The 16,264-nt window shown below is 52.1% G+C and overlaps 1 protein-coding gene across 1 annotated transcript; it reads left to right on the top strand.

The window, feature by feature from the left end:
* Positions 1 to 2,792: 2,792 nt before the first annotated feature.
* Positions 2,793 to 15,440, top strand: TMEM161A (transmembrane protein 161A). Its single transcript, XM_001370724.5, has 12 exons — positions 2,793 to 2,956; positions 5,259 to 5,362; positions 5,651 to 5,731; positions 5,913 to 6,010; positions 6,632 to 6,788; positions 8,799 to 8,950; positions 9,681 to 9,741; positions 10,273 to 10,416; positions 10,534 to 10,650; positions 11,431 to 11,605; positions 14,451 to 14,547; positions 14,632 to 15,440. The coding sequence occupies exons 1-12, from the start codon at positions 2,954 to 2,956 to the stop codon at positions 14,880 to 14,882; spliced, it is 1,440 nt and encodes a 479-aa protein (XP_001370761.4). The 5' UTR covers positions 2,793 to 2,953; the 3' UTR covers positions 14,883 to 15,440.
* The last annotated feature ends 824 nt before the right edge of the window (positions 15,441 to 16,264 follow it).

Genomic DNA, 16,264 nt, shown 5'->3' with positions numbered 1-16,264 from the left:
TGTGAGTCTCTGGCTCTCTTTGCTCTGCTCACTTGACTGAAAGAACCTTTTTTCTTTTCCTTGTCTTTTGATTACTATTAAAATCCTACAGTACCAAGGTAGAAGAATGGTAAGGGCTAGGCAATGGGGGTTAAATGACTTGCCCAGGATCACACAGCTAGGAAGTGTCTGAGGTTAGCTTTGAATCTAGGTCCTCCCATCTCTAGGCCTGGCTTTCAATTCCAGCTGTTCAATTCCAGGTGATCTCTTTAGCTTCCGTTAAGTTACTAGTCTAGTTCCCTGATGGTTTAGGTTGAAATCTGGAATGATACACTCTTTTTTGTGATTCTACAACTAGATGGTTCAAAAGGTCTCTCCCAGATTAGGTCTAGATCAACATCTCACACCCTAAACCAAGATAAATTCAGAATGGGTAAATGACAAATATAAAGAAGGAAACTATAAGTAAATGAGGTGAACATAGAATGGTATACCTGTCTGATCTATGGGAAAGAAAAGAATTTAAGACCAAGCAAGAGATAGAGAACATTATAAAATATAAAATGAATAATTTTGATGATATTAAAAAGTCTTTGTATAAACGAAAGGTCTCTTTCAGGTCTGACTTTCTTTTGTTGTGCGAATTTTTGATTCTTGATTTCCTTAGATGATTTTTATTATGGGAGGGTGGGGTTCAGAGCCATTTCTCTTACTTAAGAGATTTTAAGCAAGTTCAAACATCCCATAGGATGTAAACATTTGTTTAAGGTTTCAGACATTTCTCAGATAAGTAGTCAAAAAAGAATCAAGGCTTCTGAAATTAATTTGACTCATCTTATTTGAGAAGGAGATTCTGACTCTGACTTTATAGACATGCAAATCTCCCCTCTTAGTCAATTCCTCTAAATGCAGTTTAAATTGGAATCTGACTTAGTTTACCAATAGAATCTATATAACCAGGTTTGTTTCCTAATGGAGCGTATGAGAGTAGGATCTATTGAACTAAGTTTGTTCAACTTCTATGACATCGGAGGAAATGGGGAATAATGAAGCTGTTGACAAGGCCTCTGTTATCTTTAGGGACTCAGAGGCTATAAAGATTGTTAGATGTGAAAAGAATATTTCTTGGTTTCTGTGATATAATTTTCTATGTGTAAGGATAGTGTCTCAACTCTCTTGGAGTCTTTTCAGGGTCTTCAGTCTCATTGGGTCCTTCTGGATCCCCGAGAGAAAAGAAGGATGAGGACAATCCTATTTCAGGGTGCTGAAGGGAATGTAAGACTCTGGGAAGAAGCCAAAATGAGAGGACTTCCCAGTCTCCACTATCCTTGTAGCTAGCTCGCCATACTAGAGACCTCAGAGAATTTCCTCTCCCACAAGATTCTGGACTCTCTCTCGGTTGAAGTGAATTATCTTGCTCCCAACGGGTCCATTATGTTTTCTCCTATGTATACTTTTTCTGATTTCTGTTTTGCTACAGGATTAGCAAAATGGATTTCTTTGCTACTGACTATGTTCATTATGGAACCAGTATTTGGAGGGAAAGGAGGAAAGCCTTGGAGTCAAGCTTGCAGGAGGGAATCCTCCTTTCCCCATAAGTGAACATTGATTAGAAGTTTAGCTTGAACTTGAAAACTGCATCCTCCAGACGGACAACATTCAAGGGAGCAGACGGATATCATCCTAGCCCAGCCCCTTTGGAGGAGAGCAGAGTGACCAGGCTTCTGGCCCCAGCCTCCTGCTTCTCCTTTTGGCAGATACTTAAGCCTCCCTTTGGAGAAGAAGGGGAGGGGGAAAAGAAACCAGAAATGGCTATTCTGCCTCCCTTTGAGCCACACAATGACATCCTAATACAGCATGTAGGGGCAGCCTCCATACACTATCTTTCTAGTCTTTTGCCATATTCTTCTCTTCATCCTCTATGAGCCCTCTACACTGGCCTCCTCTAACTTCCTTGAAGAGATCCTCCATTTCTCCATTCTGAACCCATCTCTTCTCTTTCTGGAGGTGGGTAATGGGTTTCATCAGGAGTCCTCCAGTAATGTGTGGTTGGCCATTGTGTTGATCAGAATTCCCAAGTCGTTCAAATCCAAGCCTTTACTGTACAAAATCTCTTTATTTTACTTATTTATCTAAAAATCTGTATCTTCTCTTAGCATCAATACTTTGTATTGGTTCCAAGACAGAAGATGTAAGGGCTAAGCAATGGGAATTAAGTGACTTGCCCAGGGTCATGTAGCTAGGAAGAGCCTAAGGACAGATTTGAAACCAGGACCTTCCTTCTCTAGGCCTGGCTCTCTGTCCACTGAGCCACTTCACTGCCCCCTATCTCTTTATTTCCAGATAGTTAAATCCATCTACTTTGCCTACAATACTTTACTTATTTTAATTTTAATTTTATTTTTGTTGTCATGTAAAACACACTTCCATTCGGGTCATTGTTGGAAGAGCAAAGTCAGGCATAACCAAAACCCCAAAATAAAACTAAAAATACACTCATGTGAAAGAGGACTCCAACAGTGCTTTCTCTGGAAGTGGACAGCACTTTCTATCATAAATCTTTCAGGATTGCCCCGGATCTTTGTTTTGTCTGCCGGGAGTATTCCAGGAGCCCCAACGGAGCCCAAAGGTAACTTGGTCACCCACGTGTAGCCACAGGCTGTGCACTCAGAAAACTACAACTACCAGAATGCCCAGGGACGAGGGGTGTGAAGCATGGTGAACCTCCAGGGGTTCCCTTGACCCGCCTCCTCACCTGGCCGCTTCCTCTCCCGGCTCTTTTAAGCCCGGTGATTGGTTCTAAGAGTTGTCCTTCAGATGACGACACTGATTAGGATTGGCCCGGGAGAGAGATTTCTGAAGCGGAGTCCTCGCCGGAGCGGGGGAGTCATTTAAAGGTCCCCGTGGGGCCGGGGCTCGGTCCGGGTTTTGCTGTCCCTAGGTCCGGTCTGGCCCGTCGCGAACCGCCGCCAGGATGGTGAGGGGGACTCGGGGGGAGGGATGGAAGCAGGAGGGCCCCTACCCCCAGACAGCGGGCAGTGACAATAATTAATGTTAATTAATAATCGTCGCTGACATTTACATAATGCTTACAAGTCAGCCGATTATTTTTCGTAGAGTAGCTCACAAACCACCCCCTGGGCTGGAGGGCGCTGTCGGGAGGAGTAGGAGGAGGGTGTTGATGAACTCCATATTACAGTTGAGGAAACAGGCTCAGAGAAGTTCCTTGGGTCAGAGCAATTGGCAAGTGTCTGAACCCAAGTATAGGAGGATGGGGGCCTCCAAGTTTCTCCACTAAGAGCACACTGCCTCTCAGCGCCTCCTCCCCTGCCCCCCAGGTTATAGGGTCCCCACAAATAGAGGGGCCGGAAGACCTACGTCTAACACAAGAGCTGTGCGACCCAAGGAAGGTAGCACCTCCCTGTAGTGCCCACTGCACAAAGTTGTGAAAATCAGATGGGATAAAGTGTATTTTTATTATCATTATTAGCAAAACGATCCATGATTCTCAAGCTTTTTGGTCTCAAGACTCCTTTTAATTCCTAAAAGTTGAGAATTGCCCCACCCCCAAGATCGTTTGTTTATATCCGTTCTAGCGTTTTGCTGTATTAGAAAGTACAATGCCTTATTATTGTTAAAATAGTTTTGACCTTAGGGATTCCCTTAGAGACCTGGAGTCTTTGGGAACTGCTGCCCTCAGTGGAGAGTTAGCCCCAGAGTCCTGAGAAGTTTTCAAGACCTGCCTGGACTTTGTTGGCTGAATGCTCCTGGCCAAGCCACTTAAACTTCAGTACCCCTAGGCATCTCTTTTTAGGTTGCAATTGGTGGAAGGACTGGAGGAACTCCTCAGTGAGTTCCTAAATACAGAGAGAGAGAGGGAGACAGAGAGAGACAGAGAGACAGAGAAAGAGAAACAGAGTCAGAGAGAGGGAGGGAGGGAGAGAGAGAGAGAGAGAGAGAGAGAGAGAGAGAGAGAGAGAGAGACAGAGACAGAGACAGAGACAGAGAGACACAGAGAGAGAGAGAGACAGAGACAGAGAAAGAGAAACAGAGTCAGAGAGAGAGAGAGAGAGGGAGAGAGAGGGAGGAGAGAGAGAGAGAGAGAGAGAGAGAGGGAGGGAGGGAGAGAGAGAGAGAGAGAGAGAGAGAGAGAGAGAGAGAGAGAGAGAGAGAGAGAGAGAGAGAGAGAGAGAGAGAGAGAGAGAATAGAAACTTTTGAGAATTCAAAAAGGCTAAATACCCACTCTGCCTCCTTACACCTTACCCCCAGTGGAATGAAGCTAAGGGAGGCAGTTGTGATTGTATAGCTTGGCCATATGAATTCCTTTTGGTCCTCCTGGACTGGCTCTTTCATCTTTGAAAATCTGTAGGGTCTCAAACCAGCACTTGTGTCCACCATGGTCTAGCATCAGACACGGGCGTCTGGACATCTCTTCATTGTGATTACAGCAGGAGATCAGCTTTTGTTGTTAATTTTGGTTGAAACTTTTTTAAACGTGAGATGAGAAACTAAGGTATCTTATTGCCTAGACTGAGCTGGACTTGGGGTCATCAGAGCTGAGGGTGGGGGGAAGGAGTAAGGCACAGGAAGAAACCCTTTGATGAGGAGGCTGGAGGTTCCTAAGCCCCTTCCTGGAGCTCTCCTGTCACCTACCCTGACCCTAAAGAAACCTTTCCCTGCAAAGCTGATCTCTGTAATCACAAGAATAGATAGATGCCCATGTCTGACACTCGACTAGTGTGGACACATGTGCTGCTCTGAAATGTTACAGGTTTTCAAAGATGAAACAGCCAGGCTAAGGAGGACCAAATGGGATTTGTTTGACCCATTGGTCAAACTATACAATCATCACTGCCTCCCTTAGCTTCAAGTCCATTGGGGGTGAGGGAGAAGGAGGCAGAGTGGTATTTAGTCAGGGCCTTTGACTCTGTTTGAACATCCTAAAAGGTTCCTCAGCTTTCTGTGGGTTCCAGACTAAAGGTGACCTCTTCCTTCCCCTCCCACCTCTCTGTATCATCGGGGACCATCTCTAGCCCTTCTGCTATGGGGGCTGGTGGTGGCTCAGCTTTCTCCAGGCCTTAATCTGGCCCAGGCTTCCCCTAGGCCCAGAGCCTCTATAAATAGCCTATTCCAAGGCTGGAACCTAGAGCAGCTTGGGCAGGCTGATCAGATTTCTTGGGCAGAGAAAGATCACTGTTTCCCTACAAACCTCCCCCTGGCTCTCCACTGGGGGTACCTAGTTAAGGTTCAACATACGATTCTCCCTCTCCCCCCACAGGCGGTCATGGGCGTCCAGCTGGTTGTGAGTCTCATCACAGCTAGCCTCATGCACAGGATGGCCCCACATTTCTCCTTTGCCCGATGGCTGCTCTGCAATGGGAGGTAAGACTCCCCAGTTTTAAAATTCACAACCCCCAGCTCCCTTTCTTCTCTTTTCCACTTGTTTTCTACCTCCAAGGCCTCTCCCAAATCTTTGACATTCCCTTCTGACCGTTGAAGCTCCTGGACCCTGCCACCCTCCCCATTAGACACAAAACCAACCTCCTACCCCCACCTAGGACCCTCCTTGGGGCCCGTAGCCTGTAACTCAGGAACTCCCCAGGGGATGGGGCCCATTGCTTCACCACAAGCCACTCATCAGACCGTCTCTCACCCCCTTCTCCGCTGCAGCCTGTTCCGCTACAAACACCCCACTGATGAGGAGCTCCGGGCCCTCGCAGGGAAACCGAAGCCAAAAGGCAAGAAGGAAAGGTGAGCATCTCTTCTCCCTCCCCTTCCCTCCTGCACCCTAATGTCCCTGCTTTGTAGTTCAGGCAGAGCCCTGGCTTCAGGAGGCAGCAGGCCCCCAAGGGGCCCGTTGTGGGGTGCATTGTGTTCTGGGAGAGGTAATGAGGGCATGATGGTTATCTGATCCTTCCTTTCTCTGGCCCAGGAGGGCGAATGGCCTCAGTGAGGAGAAGCCTCTCTCTGTACCCCGGGACATCAACCTTCAGCTGGAGACGAGTCCCATCACCGCCATCGACGCACTTGGTAATCCCAGCTCTGGCCCTTCTCTTCCTTCTGCACTTAGCCCTTGGGTCTGGGATGGGGCAACCCCAATTTGACTCCCTTTTAATCTCTGTAGGTCCCTGTTTTTTCTTCCTCTGTGAAATGGGGGCGACTCATAGGTTCATCAAATGAGTGAATGAATTGAAGAAGCATTTTTTGACTGCTTATCTCATGCCAGGCACTGTCCTAAGTGCTCAGATTACAAAGATTAAAAAAGGTAGTCCTTGCCCTCTAGGAGCTTACATTCTAGATCCAAAGCAAGAAGGGGCCTCAGAGACTGTCTAGTCCAACCCCTTCATTTTTACAGTCGGAGAAACTTAGAGCCAGGGAGATTCAGGGACTTCAGCACGCAGCCCATAAGCATCAGAGGTGGGATTTGAACCCAGCTCCTGGGACTCCAGAGCCAGGGATCTATGCATTGTATGGTGCCATCCCCAGGGGTCCCTAGTGTCCCTGCTAGTAACAGAATCTATGATTTCCTTCCCCTCCCTTCTTGTTTTTTTTCCATGGGGATTGGAGTGGGAAGGAGAAAGGGGAACCTAGATTGCTTGAAGGTGCCCTCCCTGAACTCTCAGCCATTCTCCTTCCTGGTTCCTGCCCTAGTGCTGCGATACTTTTCCGAGTATCAATGGTTTGTGGACTTTGCGGTCTATGCCTGTGGTGTCTATGTCTTCACTGAGGGCTACTACTGCCTGGTGGACCCTGCGAAGGAGGCCAACATCGGGGTGCTCTGGTGTCTTCTGACCATCGTCTTCTCTGTGTATCCTACCTCCTGTGAAGGGTTCCTTCAGCTAGGACTGGATGGGGAAGTGGAGGGAGATGGGAAGGTGGATGTCAGGTAAAGCCAAGAAGCCCAGAACGTCAGAGCTGAAGGCCCTTAGGACATATCATTTCAGGGGTCTTATAACCCAGAATGTCAAAGCTGGGGAGCCCTTAGAGCCTGGAATGAGAGGTCCCTTAGGACACAGAATTTCAGGGGACTTAGAACCTAGAATGTCAGAGCTGGGGGGAGTGGGGGGTTAGAGCGTGGAATGTCAGAGCTAGGAGGACTCTTAGGACACAAAATTTAGGGGATTTAGAACCCAGGATGTTAGGGCTGGGAGGACCCTTAGAGCCTGGAAAGGCAGAACTGGGGGGACCCTGAAGACACAGAATTCAAGGAGATTTAGATCCTGGAAGGGAAGAGCTGGGGGGACTCTCAGGACACAGAATTTCAGGTGATTTAGAACCCAGGATGTCAGGGCTGGGAGGACCCTTACAGCCTAGAATGTCAGAGCTGGGGGGACCCTCAGGACACAGAATTGAGGTGATTTAGAACCTAGAATTACTGTGGTACTCGGGACCAGCCCTTACTGCAGAGTCGAGGGTCCTTGACTGGTGTGGCGGCATCAGCGTAAATGATGGGGAGACAGTTGAAGTTTTAACCTGCTTAAGGCATCACAAGGAACTGCTCCCCCTTTGCTGGCTTGATTTTTATTTTTATACCCTCCGTGGTTATACACAAACATACTTTGATTCCATGGATTCTAACAACAAATGCGAAGCTTTCACAGAAGATAAATGTTTTTTTCGTCATGGGCAGCATGGCTAGGGGTCAGTTCCCCATTAACCGGTGAGGCTCAGACATGTGGTTAAGCCAAGAATAATTATTTGTTACACTAACCAAATATACGATCAATCAGGATTTCTTAGGAGATAATCAACATAACATTGTTGCCAAGTCTATGTTAATAAACATACCTCAGTTTTAAGTTTTATTTCAATATCAGGCTTTCGTTTTCTAATATTTCACTATGGTATCTAAGACTTTGCCTTGGCTTCAGTTAGCAAAACAAATCATTGAGTGGAACATACCAGCCTCTCCCTGAAAGGCAATTAATATACCTGTTGTTCCTGGCCTGTATATGGGGGTGGGAGAATCCAAGCACGGTTTTGTTAGGAGTTTTTATACTTGAAGAAAGGGGTCTCATTTAAGTGGGTACATAGGAATCCTTAGGTTTAATTTAAGTACTCTTGTTACACTGAATATGGGCCAGAACAGGTTCCAGTGGAAACATTCTCTTTCTGGAGCCATCAAATCCACGCTGTCTGACATGGTTACAAGTGGAAACCGGGGACTGCAAAGTGGCCCCAGGAAGGATGGAAACACCCACTCAGACCCCCTCTGTGTGACTTCTCTCATTAATATCCCCTGTTGGTGGAATTGCTATGATTACCTAGCCCCAGGGAAAATAGATGAGAGCAGAATGCCTGCAGGGTTAATACAGATATCCCACTCTATCCCCCAGAAGATTACCAAAAGATTATGCTTACAAAATTAAACCTAAGGATTCCCATGTACTGGGGGGACCCTCAGGACACAGAATTTCAGGAGATTTAGAACCCAGTATGTCCAGGCTGGGAGGACCTGTAGAGCCTGGAAGGGAGAGTTGGGGGGGCCCCTAGAACAAAGAGCAAACAGTCTATCCCCTTCATTTTTCAGCTTATAGCTTCAGGACTGAAAGGGACCTTTGAGGCTCTCTGGATCTAATTCCTTAATTTATAGATGAGGAAACTTGAGGCCAGAGAGACAGTGACTTTTCTCCTGGGCGTCCAAGTGTAAGTAGCAGGTGCTTTGGGGCTTTTCCCCAGGCTGACACTGCTAGCTCGGTGAGGGCCAGGTGGCGTGGGAAGAAGGCTCCTGGCTCCATCCCCATCTCTGTGCCAGCCTCCCTGCCCCGTGTGCCTCAGCACGGGAGGCCCGAGTGAATCCTTAGCCGTGTGGACCCAGCAAGGTGTTTCTGACGGTGATGCGGCTGTACTTCCATTCAGAGGAGGGCGGGGAGCGCTCCGTCTGCCTTGCCTTTGCCTTCCTCTTCCTGCTTCTGGCCATGCTGGTGCTGGTGGTTCGGGAGGACATCCTGGAATTTGGCCTCGAGCCAGGTGTGTGGGGGCTGTGGGCTGGGTGCTGGGGAAGGGCAGCCCCAGAGTCTGAGCTGGAGGAGGGCATTGGGTGGAACTGTTCCCTCTCTAGCATCTCTATCCCGCTCGGCGCCCTCCAGAGAGGCCATTCCCAAACTTTGGGGCAGATTTAAGTGCTTGGAAGTTAATCTATTATTCTGTTCCATACACATCAGAAAGATAACGCGTCCTGTTCTGTGTGCGTTAGGAAGCGCACAGCTGTGTTCCCTATGTCAGGAAACAATGTTCTTGTGTCCCATGTCCATCAGGAGCTGAGTGGACGCCATTCTGTTCCGAGTATGCTAGGGAGTTCCCGTCTTCCTTCCCCTCGTCCCTCCCTACCTGCCCCGTCTGCAGTGGTCCCCGAAGGCCAGACAGTGATTTGAGACCCTCTTCTCCACTCTGCCATTTTGCCCTGAAAGATAGCTCGTGCCCCCCCGTGGTTTCTCGCCGCCTCTCCTGCAGCTTTCGTGTTCATCCTGGGGGTCTGCAGGGTGGAGATGCGCCCAATGAGGGCTAAAGCGGGCGGCAGCAAGGCCTGTGTAGAGGTCTGGGTGGGCTGGGGCCATCGGGGAAGGCTTCCTAGAGGAGCTGGACCTGAGGGCAGAGAGGAAGGGCCTCCCAGAGCAGGGAGCCCATCGCCCTGGGGGTCGTCTGTGAGGCCCTCTGGGTCTGGGGGTGCTGATGGGGGCTCTTTCCTGTACCACCGCAGGCCTGGCCAGTGTGACCCAAAATCTGGAGCCTCTGCTGAAGAAGCACGGCTGGGACTGGTGGTAAGTGCCAGGGCCCCCTTCCTGCAGGCCAGAGCTGGGAGGGAATGATGGAATTCAATAAGCTTTTGTGAATGAGCAAAGGGAGGACCATTCGGGAGGGTCGGAGCTGAGATCAGAAGAGAAATAGAGCCAGAAGGGCGCCAGGATGGAGCGGAGAATGTGGCGAGGTCTGGCGGCTCATGCCACCTTGGGGGTGGTCAGTCAGGCACCTGGATGGGCTCTTGACTGCCCCGTGGCAGAAGGGGTGCCCTGGAAGGGGCTGGGGACCAGGGCACCTGGGGGTGGGGAGGGGCACAAGGTAGGGAAGACCCGGCCCTGCTCGCACAAGGCTCCCTGTCTAGGAGAACACTAATGAAAAATAATGACGGTGTTTCGGGGTACGCACAGCTCTCTCTACAGGCACTTAATAAATGTTTATTACTGACCAACAGGAGATGAACAAATGCCTTGTGGGTGGCTGCCTCAGCCTCAGAGCCTCTAGTTTGGGGCTCTCGGCGGCCTTTGCTGAACAAATGATGTTTCTTCCTGCAGGATCCCCCTGACCAAGCTGGCCTTCCGCCTGGTCCTGGTGGCCGTGTGCTCCCTCCTGGGGGGCTGCCTCACATTCCCGGGCCTGCGCCTGGCTCAGACCCACCTGGACGCGCTGCAACTGGCGGCCGACAGACCTCTCCTACAGTTCCGTGGCTTTGGGGGGAGGATGAGGGGATGGAGTTTGGGGGCTCTAGGGGGGAGGGGAGGGCGGGCCAGGGAGGTTCCCCTTCACTTACCTTTCCTGCCTCCCTGGAACCACAGGCTCATCCTCCACACAAGTTTCCTGGCTCCTGTGCTGATCTTGTGTCTGTGGATCAAACCCATCGCCCGGGACTTCCTCCTGCAGGCCCCCGTGGGAAAGGCAGCCCCCGTGCAGCTGTGCGTGTCTTGGACTGGAAGGGTCCAAAGGGAGGAAGGGCCGGCTCATCCCTGGATCCTTGATCCCTCCCTTGGGGCCTCTGAAGCAGCCTGAGGCCTTGCTTGGGGAGACCCTGTGGGTTTCATTCTCCAGCCTTCCACTTGCCTCTCCAGGCTTGTGGAACAGGAGCCTGAGTGGAGGCCGGGGTGGGGTGGGGGGGGAAGAGGCTGGGGCCTTAGAGGGGAGCCCCGGATCCTTTGGGGTGTCTGAGGAGGCAAGGGTGGAGGTTTCGGACTTGTGGGGGGGATGAGGCTGGGGCCTTAGAGGGGAGCCCCGGATCCTTTAGGGTGTCTGAGGAGGCAGGGGTGGAGGCTTCGGACTTGTGGGGGGGATGAGGCTGGGGCCTTAGAGGGGAGCCCCGGATCCTTTAGGGTGTCTGAGGAGGCAGGGGTGGAGGCTTCGGACTTGTGGGGGGGATGAGGCTGGGGCCTTAGAGGGGAGCCCCGGATCCTTTAGGGCAGGGGTTCTCCACCTTTCTAATGCCGTGACCCCGCAGTACAGCTCCTCATGTTGCAGTGACCCCAAACCAAACAATGATTTTGGTGGCTCCTTCAAAACTGTAATTTTGCTGCAGTGATGATTCGGAATGTAAATTCCTGATACGCATTATGGATTCTCATGGCTACAAATGGAGAGCTTGAGAACCACTGCTTTAGGGTGCCTGAGGAGAGGCCAGCTGAGGGGGTGGAGGTGAGGTGGGGACCCCCCTAATGTACCCCCTCTTTTCCCTGCTTCTTTAGACTGACAGACTCTGCCTTTGACACCGTGCGCCTGTGGGTGGTGCTGGTCCTGTGCCTGCTGCGGCTGGCGGTGACCAGGCCTCACCTGCAGGCCTACCTGTGCCTGGCCCAGCGCTGGGTGGAGCAGATGAGGAAGGAGGCTGGCCGCATCAGCGCCCTGGAGATCCAGCGCAGGGTAGGGGACCGCCAGGGCGGGGGAAGGGGACTCCCGGTGTCTCTCCTGTTACACAAAGGGAGGCCGAGGCGGAGAGGCTGAGGCGGAGAGGCTTGCCCATGACCCAGCTGGGATGGACGGGCTTCCTTCGCTCAGGCCACACCACCTCCTGTCTGTGAGATGGAGAAAGAATAAAGAATGTGTACACGGGGAGTTAGATATCTCAGGGGACTGAAAGCTGAACTTGAAGCCAGGAAGGTCTGCATTCAAATGCTGCCTCAAACAATCGAGTCCCTTCACTGCTGCCTGCCTCAGTTTCTTCATCTGTAAAATCAGGACAATATTAGCATTTGCATGGTGGAGATCAAATGACAGAATCATTGTAAAGCTCTTTGCAAACTTTAAAGCCCCCTGAATGCTTTCATGCCGCATCAGAGGGCTGCCAAATGGCTCAGGCACATGCGCCCCTCTGATCCTCACTCGAGCCCACGATGGAGGTTTTGTTGCTGTCACCCCCATTTTACAGATGACATTCATTTTGCCGGGCTTTGTCTGAGGCAGGATTGGAACCCAGGTTTTCCTGACGCTAAGTCCAGCCCTCTCCATCCACTCTATCTGGCTTTGGGAGAACCCTTCTGCTTGGTTGAAACAATGAGCTAATGATTCTGGTGTGCAGCTCAGACTCAGTGAGGACCAGCCGGGCTCAGAGGAGCACTTTGCATGTGGGCCATGATGGAGAGCTTCCTGGAGGAGGTGGGAGGAGAATCTGGAGAGGCAGAAAGGGGTGGTGCCTATTCTAGGCTAGGGAGTGCCAGGGAGGAGGCACAGGAATCTGTAGGACCAAATGAGAAATTCTGCCTAATGAGAGCAAAGGATATGTACCAGGATACTTGCAGGGGGGCTGGGGACAGGCATTGGGGGGGCCTTAAAAGCCCAATGAGGAATGGGACCCTTCTCCTTTGAGCCCACAAGTTCTGCAGAGGGACCAGGGAGGGATGGAGAAGAGCCGGCAGGTGCAGATGTGGCAGAGTGAAGTCAGAATCAGCCTTCCTCACTTTCCAGTTGTGACTCTCGAGTTGCCATTTTCAGCCCCCAAAGGCCCTCCTGGCTTCCTGATTCCTTGTCCCATCACTTCCTGCCAGATTTCAGCTCTGGTTACTCCCATTTGTCCTCCCCTTCCCCCAATATGCTGCTGAGCAGGACAGGAGAATGGGGCAGAATTCTGCTGATCAGTGCTTCAGCTGTCCCTGTTCCCCAGCTTCAACTGGCCCTCCCTGCTTCCTCTCCCCCTCCCCCCCAGGCCTCCGAGACATCTGCCCACCTGAGCAGCTGAGCACCTCATTGCTTCTTTAAGGAAACAGAGGTCATCCTGAGAGCCCCCCCTTCTCCCCTTCTCTTCATCGCCCAAGAAGTAGCTCTGCCCTCCTCCAGGCCGCCCCACTCCGTGGGCCCTTCAAGCCCCATCTCTCTGGCTTCTGTAGCAGATTACAGCCCAAGTCAGGACCCCCTTTCTTCTAACTTTCCTTCTCTCCTTATTCATTGGTGCCATCCCCCCTGCCTGAAAAATGCCCAGATCTCCCTTAGCCTGATGGCCTTCCCAAAGCCATCATCCTTTAGCTCTCCTTCCTCTCAGCTGCCTAGCCTGGCTCTCTGGCAGGGGAAAAGGCTCTGCTCGCTCTCCTTACTTCTTCTCACTTATTTTCTCTGTCCCTTTATCCTTCGCCTAAAACTGCCCTCTCCAGTTACCAGTGATCTTCCTTCCTTCCTTCCTTCCTGTCTTACTTGCTTCCTTCCTTTCTTCTTTCCTTCCTTCCTTCCTGTCTTACTTGCTTCCTTCCTTTCTTCTTTCCTGTCTTAATTTCTTCCTTCTTTTTCTCCCTCCCTCTTTCCTTCCTTCCTATCTTGCTTCTTTCCTTTCTTCTTTCCTATCTTAATTGCTTCCTTCCTTTCCTCCCTCCCTCTTTTCTTCCTTCCTTTTTTCCCTCCCTCATTCCTTTCTTTTCCTTCCTCCTTCCTTTCCTCCCTCCCTCATTCCTTCCTTCCCTCCTTTTTCTCCCTTTTCTTTCCTTCCTTTTCTCCTTCCTTTTTTCTCTTTTTCTCCCTCTCCCTGATGCTTCCTTTTTTCCTTTCATTCTTTCTTTTGTTTTCTTTTTCGCTCTCTCCCTCTCTCCTCCTTTCCTTTCTTCCCTCCCTCCCCAGGCCTGGAATGGCCTCCCTCCTGTGTCCTAGTATCTGCCTCATCCTTTCTACATGATGTCTTTCCTTACCTGCACCCCCTTCCCCACCCAGTCCCCAGACTAAACCACTCCATACTTTATCCTCTTTCTGTTTGTGCTATAGACATTTATAGGTGCAGCATAGACACAGGCTTTGTCTGTCATGTCAGAGAGGCTTGTCAGCAGCCTCTGAGGCCATAGGGAGACACAGGAGTTTCTTGAGCAGGGTGGGGAGCCAGGTCAGATTTGTGTTTTAGGAAAATGTGCTTTGGTGGTCATTTGGAGGAAGGACCTGTGAAGAGTGGTGAGGTCGGAATGCCATTGAGTAAGGGTAGGATTGGAATCTAGAATGTTGGAGTCTGATTCATTTCCCCCATTTTGGGCTTTGGAGGCTGCATGGTATAGCATAGAGGGTGATTTGGAGTCAGATGACTTGAGGTCAAATCCTGACTCCAACACTGAGTGGCTTTAGGACCTTGAGCAAGTCATTCAACCTCTGTACCTCAATTTTCCCACCTATCAAATGGGCACAATACTCCAGAAACGTCCTGCTTGTCTCCTGGGATTGGCATGGGAAAAGCACTTTCTTAGGCATGAGGGAGGAGAGCCCCCCTCCTTTTGGTCTCTCTGAACCTCTTCCTCCCCCCCAGATCACGAGGATCTACTGCTATGTGTTAGTGGTGAGCCTGCAGTACCTGGCGCCCATTGTCCTTACCCTGCATCTCACCCTCTTACTGAAGACTCTTGGTATGAACTGGGCCGGGGAGGGTCCCGGGCTGGGCCAGGCCGGTCCCATGCTCCCCCCTCACCATCCTTCTCTTCTCCCCACAGGAGGCCACTCCTGGGCCCCGGGGGCCTCCCACCCGGCCCCCAGCCCAGTCCTACCAGCAGCCCTGGCAGGCAACCCTGGAGAAGATGAGGTGCGGGCTGCGGCAGCCCAGATCACGGGTGCCCTGGGTGGCCTCCTCACCCCCGCCTTCGCCCGGGGCCTCTTCGCCTTCCTCACCTGGTGGACAGCCGTGTGCCAGCTGCTTACCAGCCTCTTTGGCCTCTACTTTCACCAGCGCCTGGCGTCTTCCTAGCTTCCTGAGGAGGGCTCGGATGATGTGTATAAGGGAGGCCCAGCCTTCTTCAGGTCTGTTGGGCCTCCCCCTCCCTCCTGTGGCTCAGCCTGGAAAAGTGCCAGGGGGGACCTAGGGAGGACGAGCGGGGCTGAGGCGCCACGGCCTCCTCTGGGATCCTCCCCTTCGCCCCCTTCCCCCCCTTCTCCCACCTGTTTCACCCTCAGTGCCTGAGCCCACAGCCCCAGCCTCCAGCCTGCTTTGACCTCCCAGGACTCCTGGAAGGCAGGCTCATCCCAGGACCTTGGGCAGGGCCAGGGGGGGCAGAGGGGGCTGATGGGGTTAGAGTTGGGGAGGCCCCCAGCCCTCCTCAGATGGAGGCCCAGAGAGAGACCCCAGAGCCTTCTGGGAAGCAGGAGGATGCTGAAGCCTCGCCCCTTCCTGGGGGCTCTTGTCCCGGTCCAGGGTCCCACCGGCATTCTGGGGCTGCCTCGGCAAGCTGCCTCACAGGGAGGTTTTTAAGTGCATCAAATAAAAGACGGGAGATTCCCGCGCAGACCACTGATGTTGAGATCCTCATCAGAATACAGAAATACGTATTTTTAAGGCGCACAAACCTCAGGGGGACCCGCGTTGGAATAAAGGAGGAGAGCAGCACCCGCAGCTCTGCCTGGCCTCTGGTGGAGGGGCTGAGCAGGGCCCGCCCAGGCGCTCCCTGTGTTTGGGCCACTTTCCTTTCCAGGCCGCCATCTTTAACCTGCTCACCTGCTCGGGGCTCCTCCCACCTGGGCCGGCCGCAAGCTTAGAATTTAGAGCCAGACGGTGACCTGGGGGGGGGGGGGGGCTGAGACAAAAATGTCCCCCTCCCCCCTTGGGCCTCTGCCCAGCTTCTGGAGATGGAGGGTCTGTCCCAGCTTCCTTCTGCCACTGCCCGTCCTGCCCCGGGGCCTCCCCTTGAGAAGCCACTGTTCAACCCACCTGTAAGCCACCTGGCCTTCCCCAGCCTGCTGGCAGAGATGCCCAGAGACGGAAGAAACGAGTTTGTTTCCCACCTGAGCTGAGTGTTTCTGTCTGTCTCTGTTTCTCCGTCTGTCTGTCTGTCTCAGTCTCACTCAGGACCCCCACCTCAAGGCCAGGCTATCCCCTGAGCCCCCCAGCCGCCCCAGGACGCCCTATTTTGGACGGTTCTAGCCTGGCTGTAGCGGAGGGTCTCTGGGCCTGGAAGGGCAGGGCCTCGGCTCCCCAAGGAGAAAGGGCTAAAGGTGGCCCGGCTGGGTTCTCCCGGAGCCTCCCTTCCGCCAAACCCTGGCAAGCGGGAGGCTCAGAACCGGAACAAGGACTGGTAGAAGCTGCCCCGAGGCCCACTTTGGCCTGGATGGGAAGCCAAAGGGACAGCCGGGGCT

This window comes from Monodelphis domestica, chromosome 3, assembly GCF_027887165.1.
Source record: "Monodelphis domestica isolate mMonDom1 chromosome 3, mMonDom1.pri, whole genome shotgun sequence".
Taxonomy (NCBI): domain Eukaryota; kingdom Metazoa; phylum Chordata; class Mammalia; order Didelphimorphia; family Didelphidae; genus Monodelphis; species Monodelphis domestica.
Note: the sequence above shows the minus strand (reverse complement) of the source record. Positions and strands in the feature narration are given on the sequence as shown.

Bases quoted from the DNA above. Each gene is read 5' to 3' on its own strand.
- TMEM161A (XM_001370724.5), top strand. The intron at 9,742-10,272 runs GTAAGTGCCAGG...TTCTTCCTGCAG, and splicing joins AAGCACGGCTGGGACTGGTG to GATCCCCCTGACCAAGCTGG. The intron at 11,606-14,450 runs GTAGGGGACCGC...CCTCCCCCCCAG, and splicing joins CCCTGGAGATCCAGCGCAGG to ATCACGAGGATCTACTGCTA.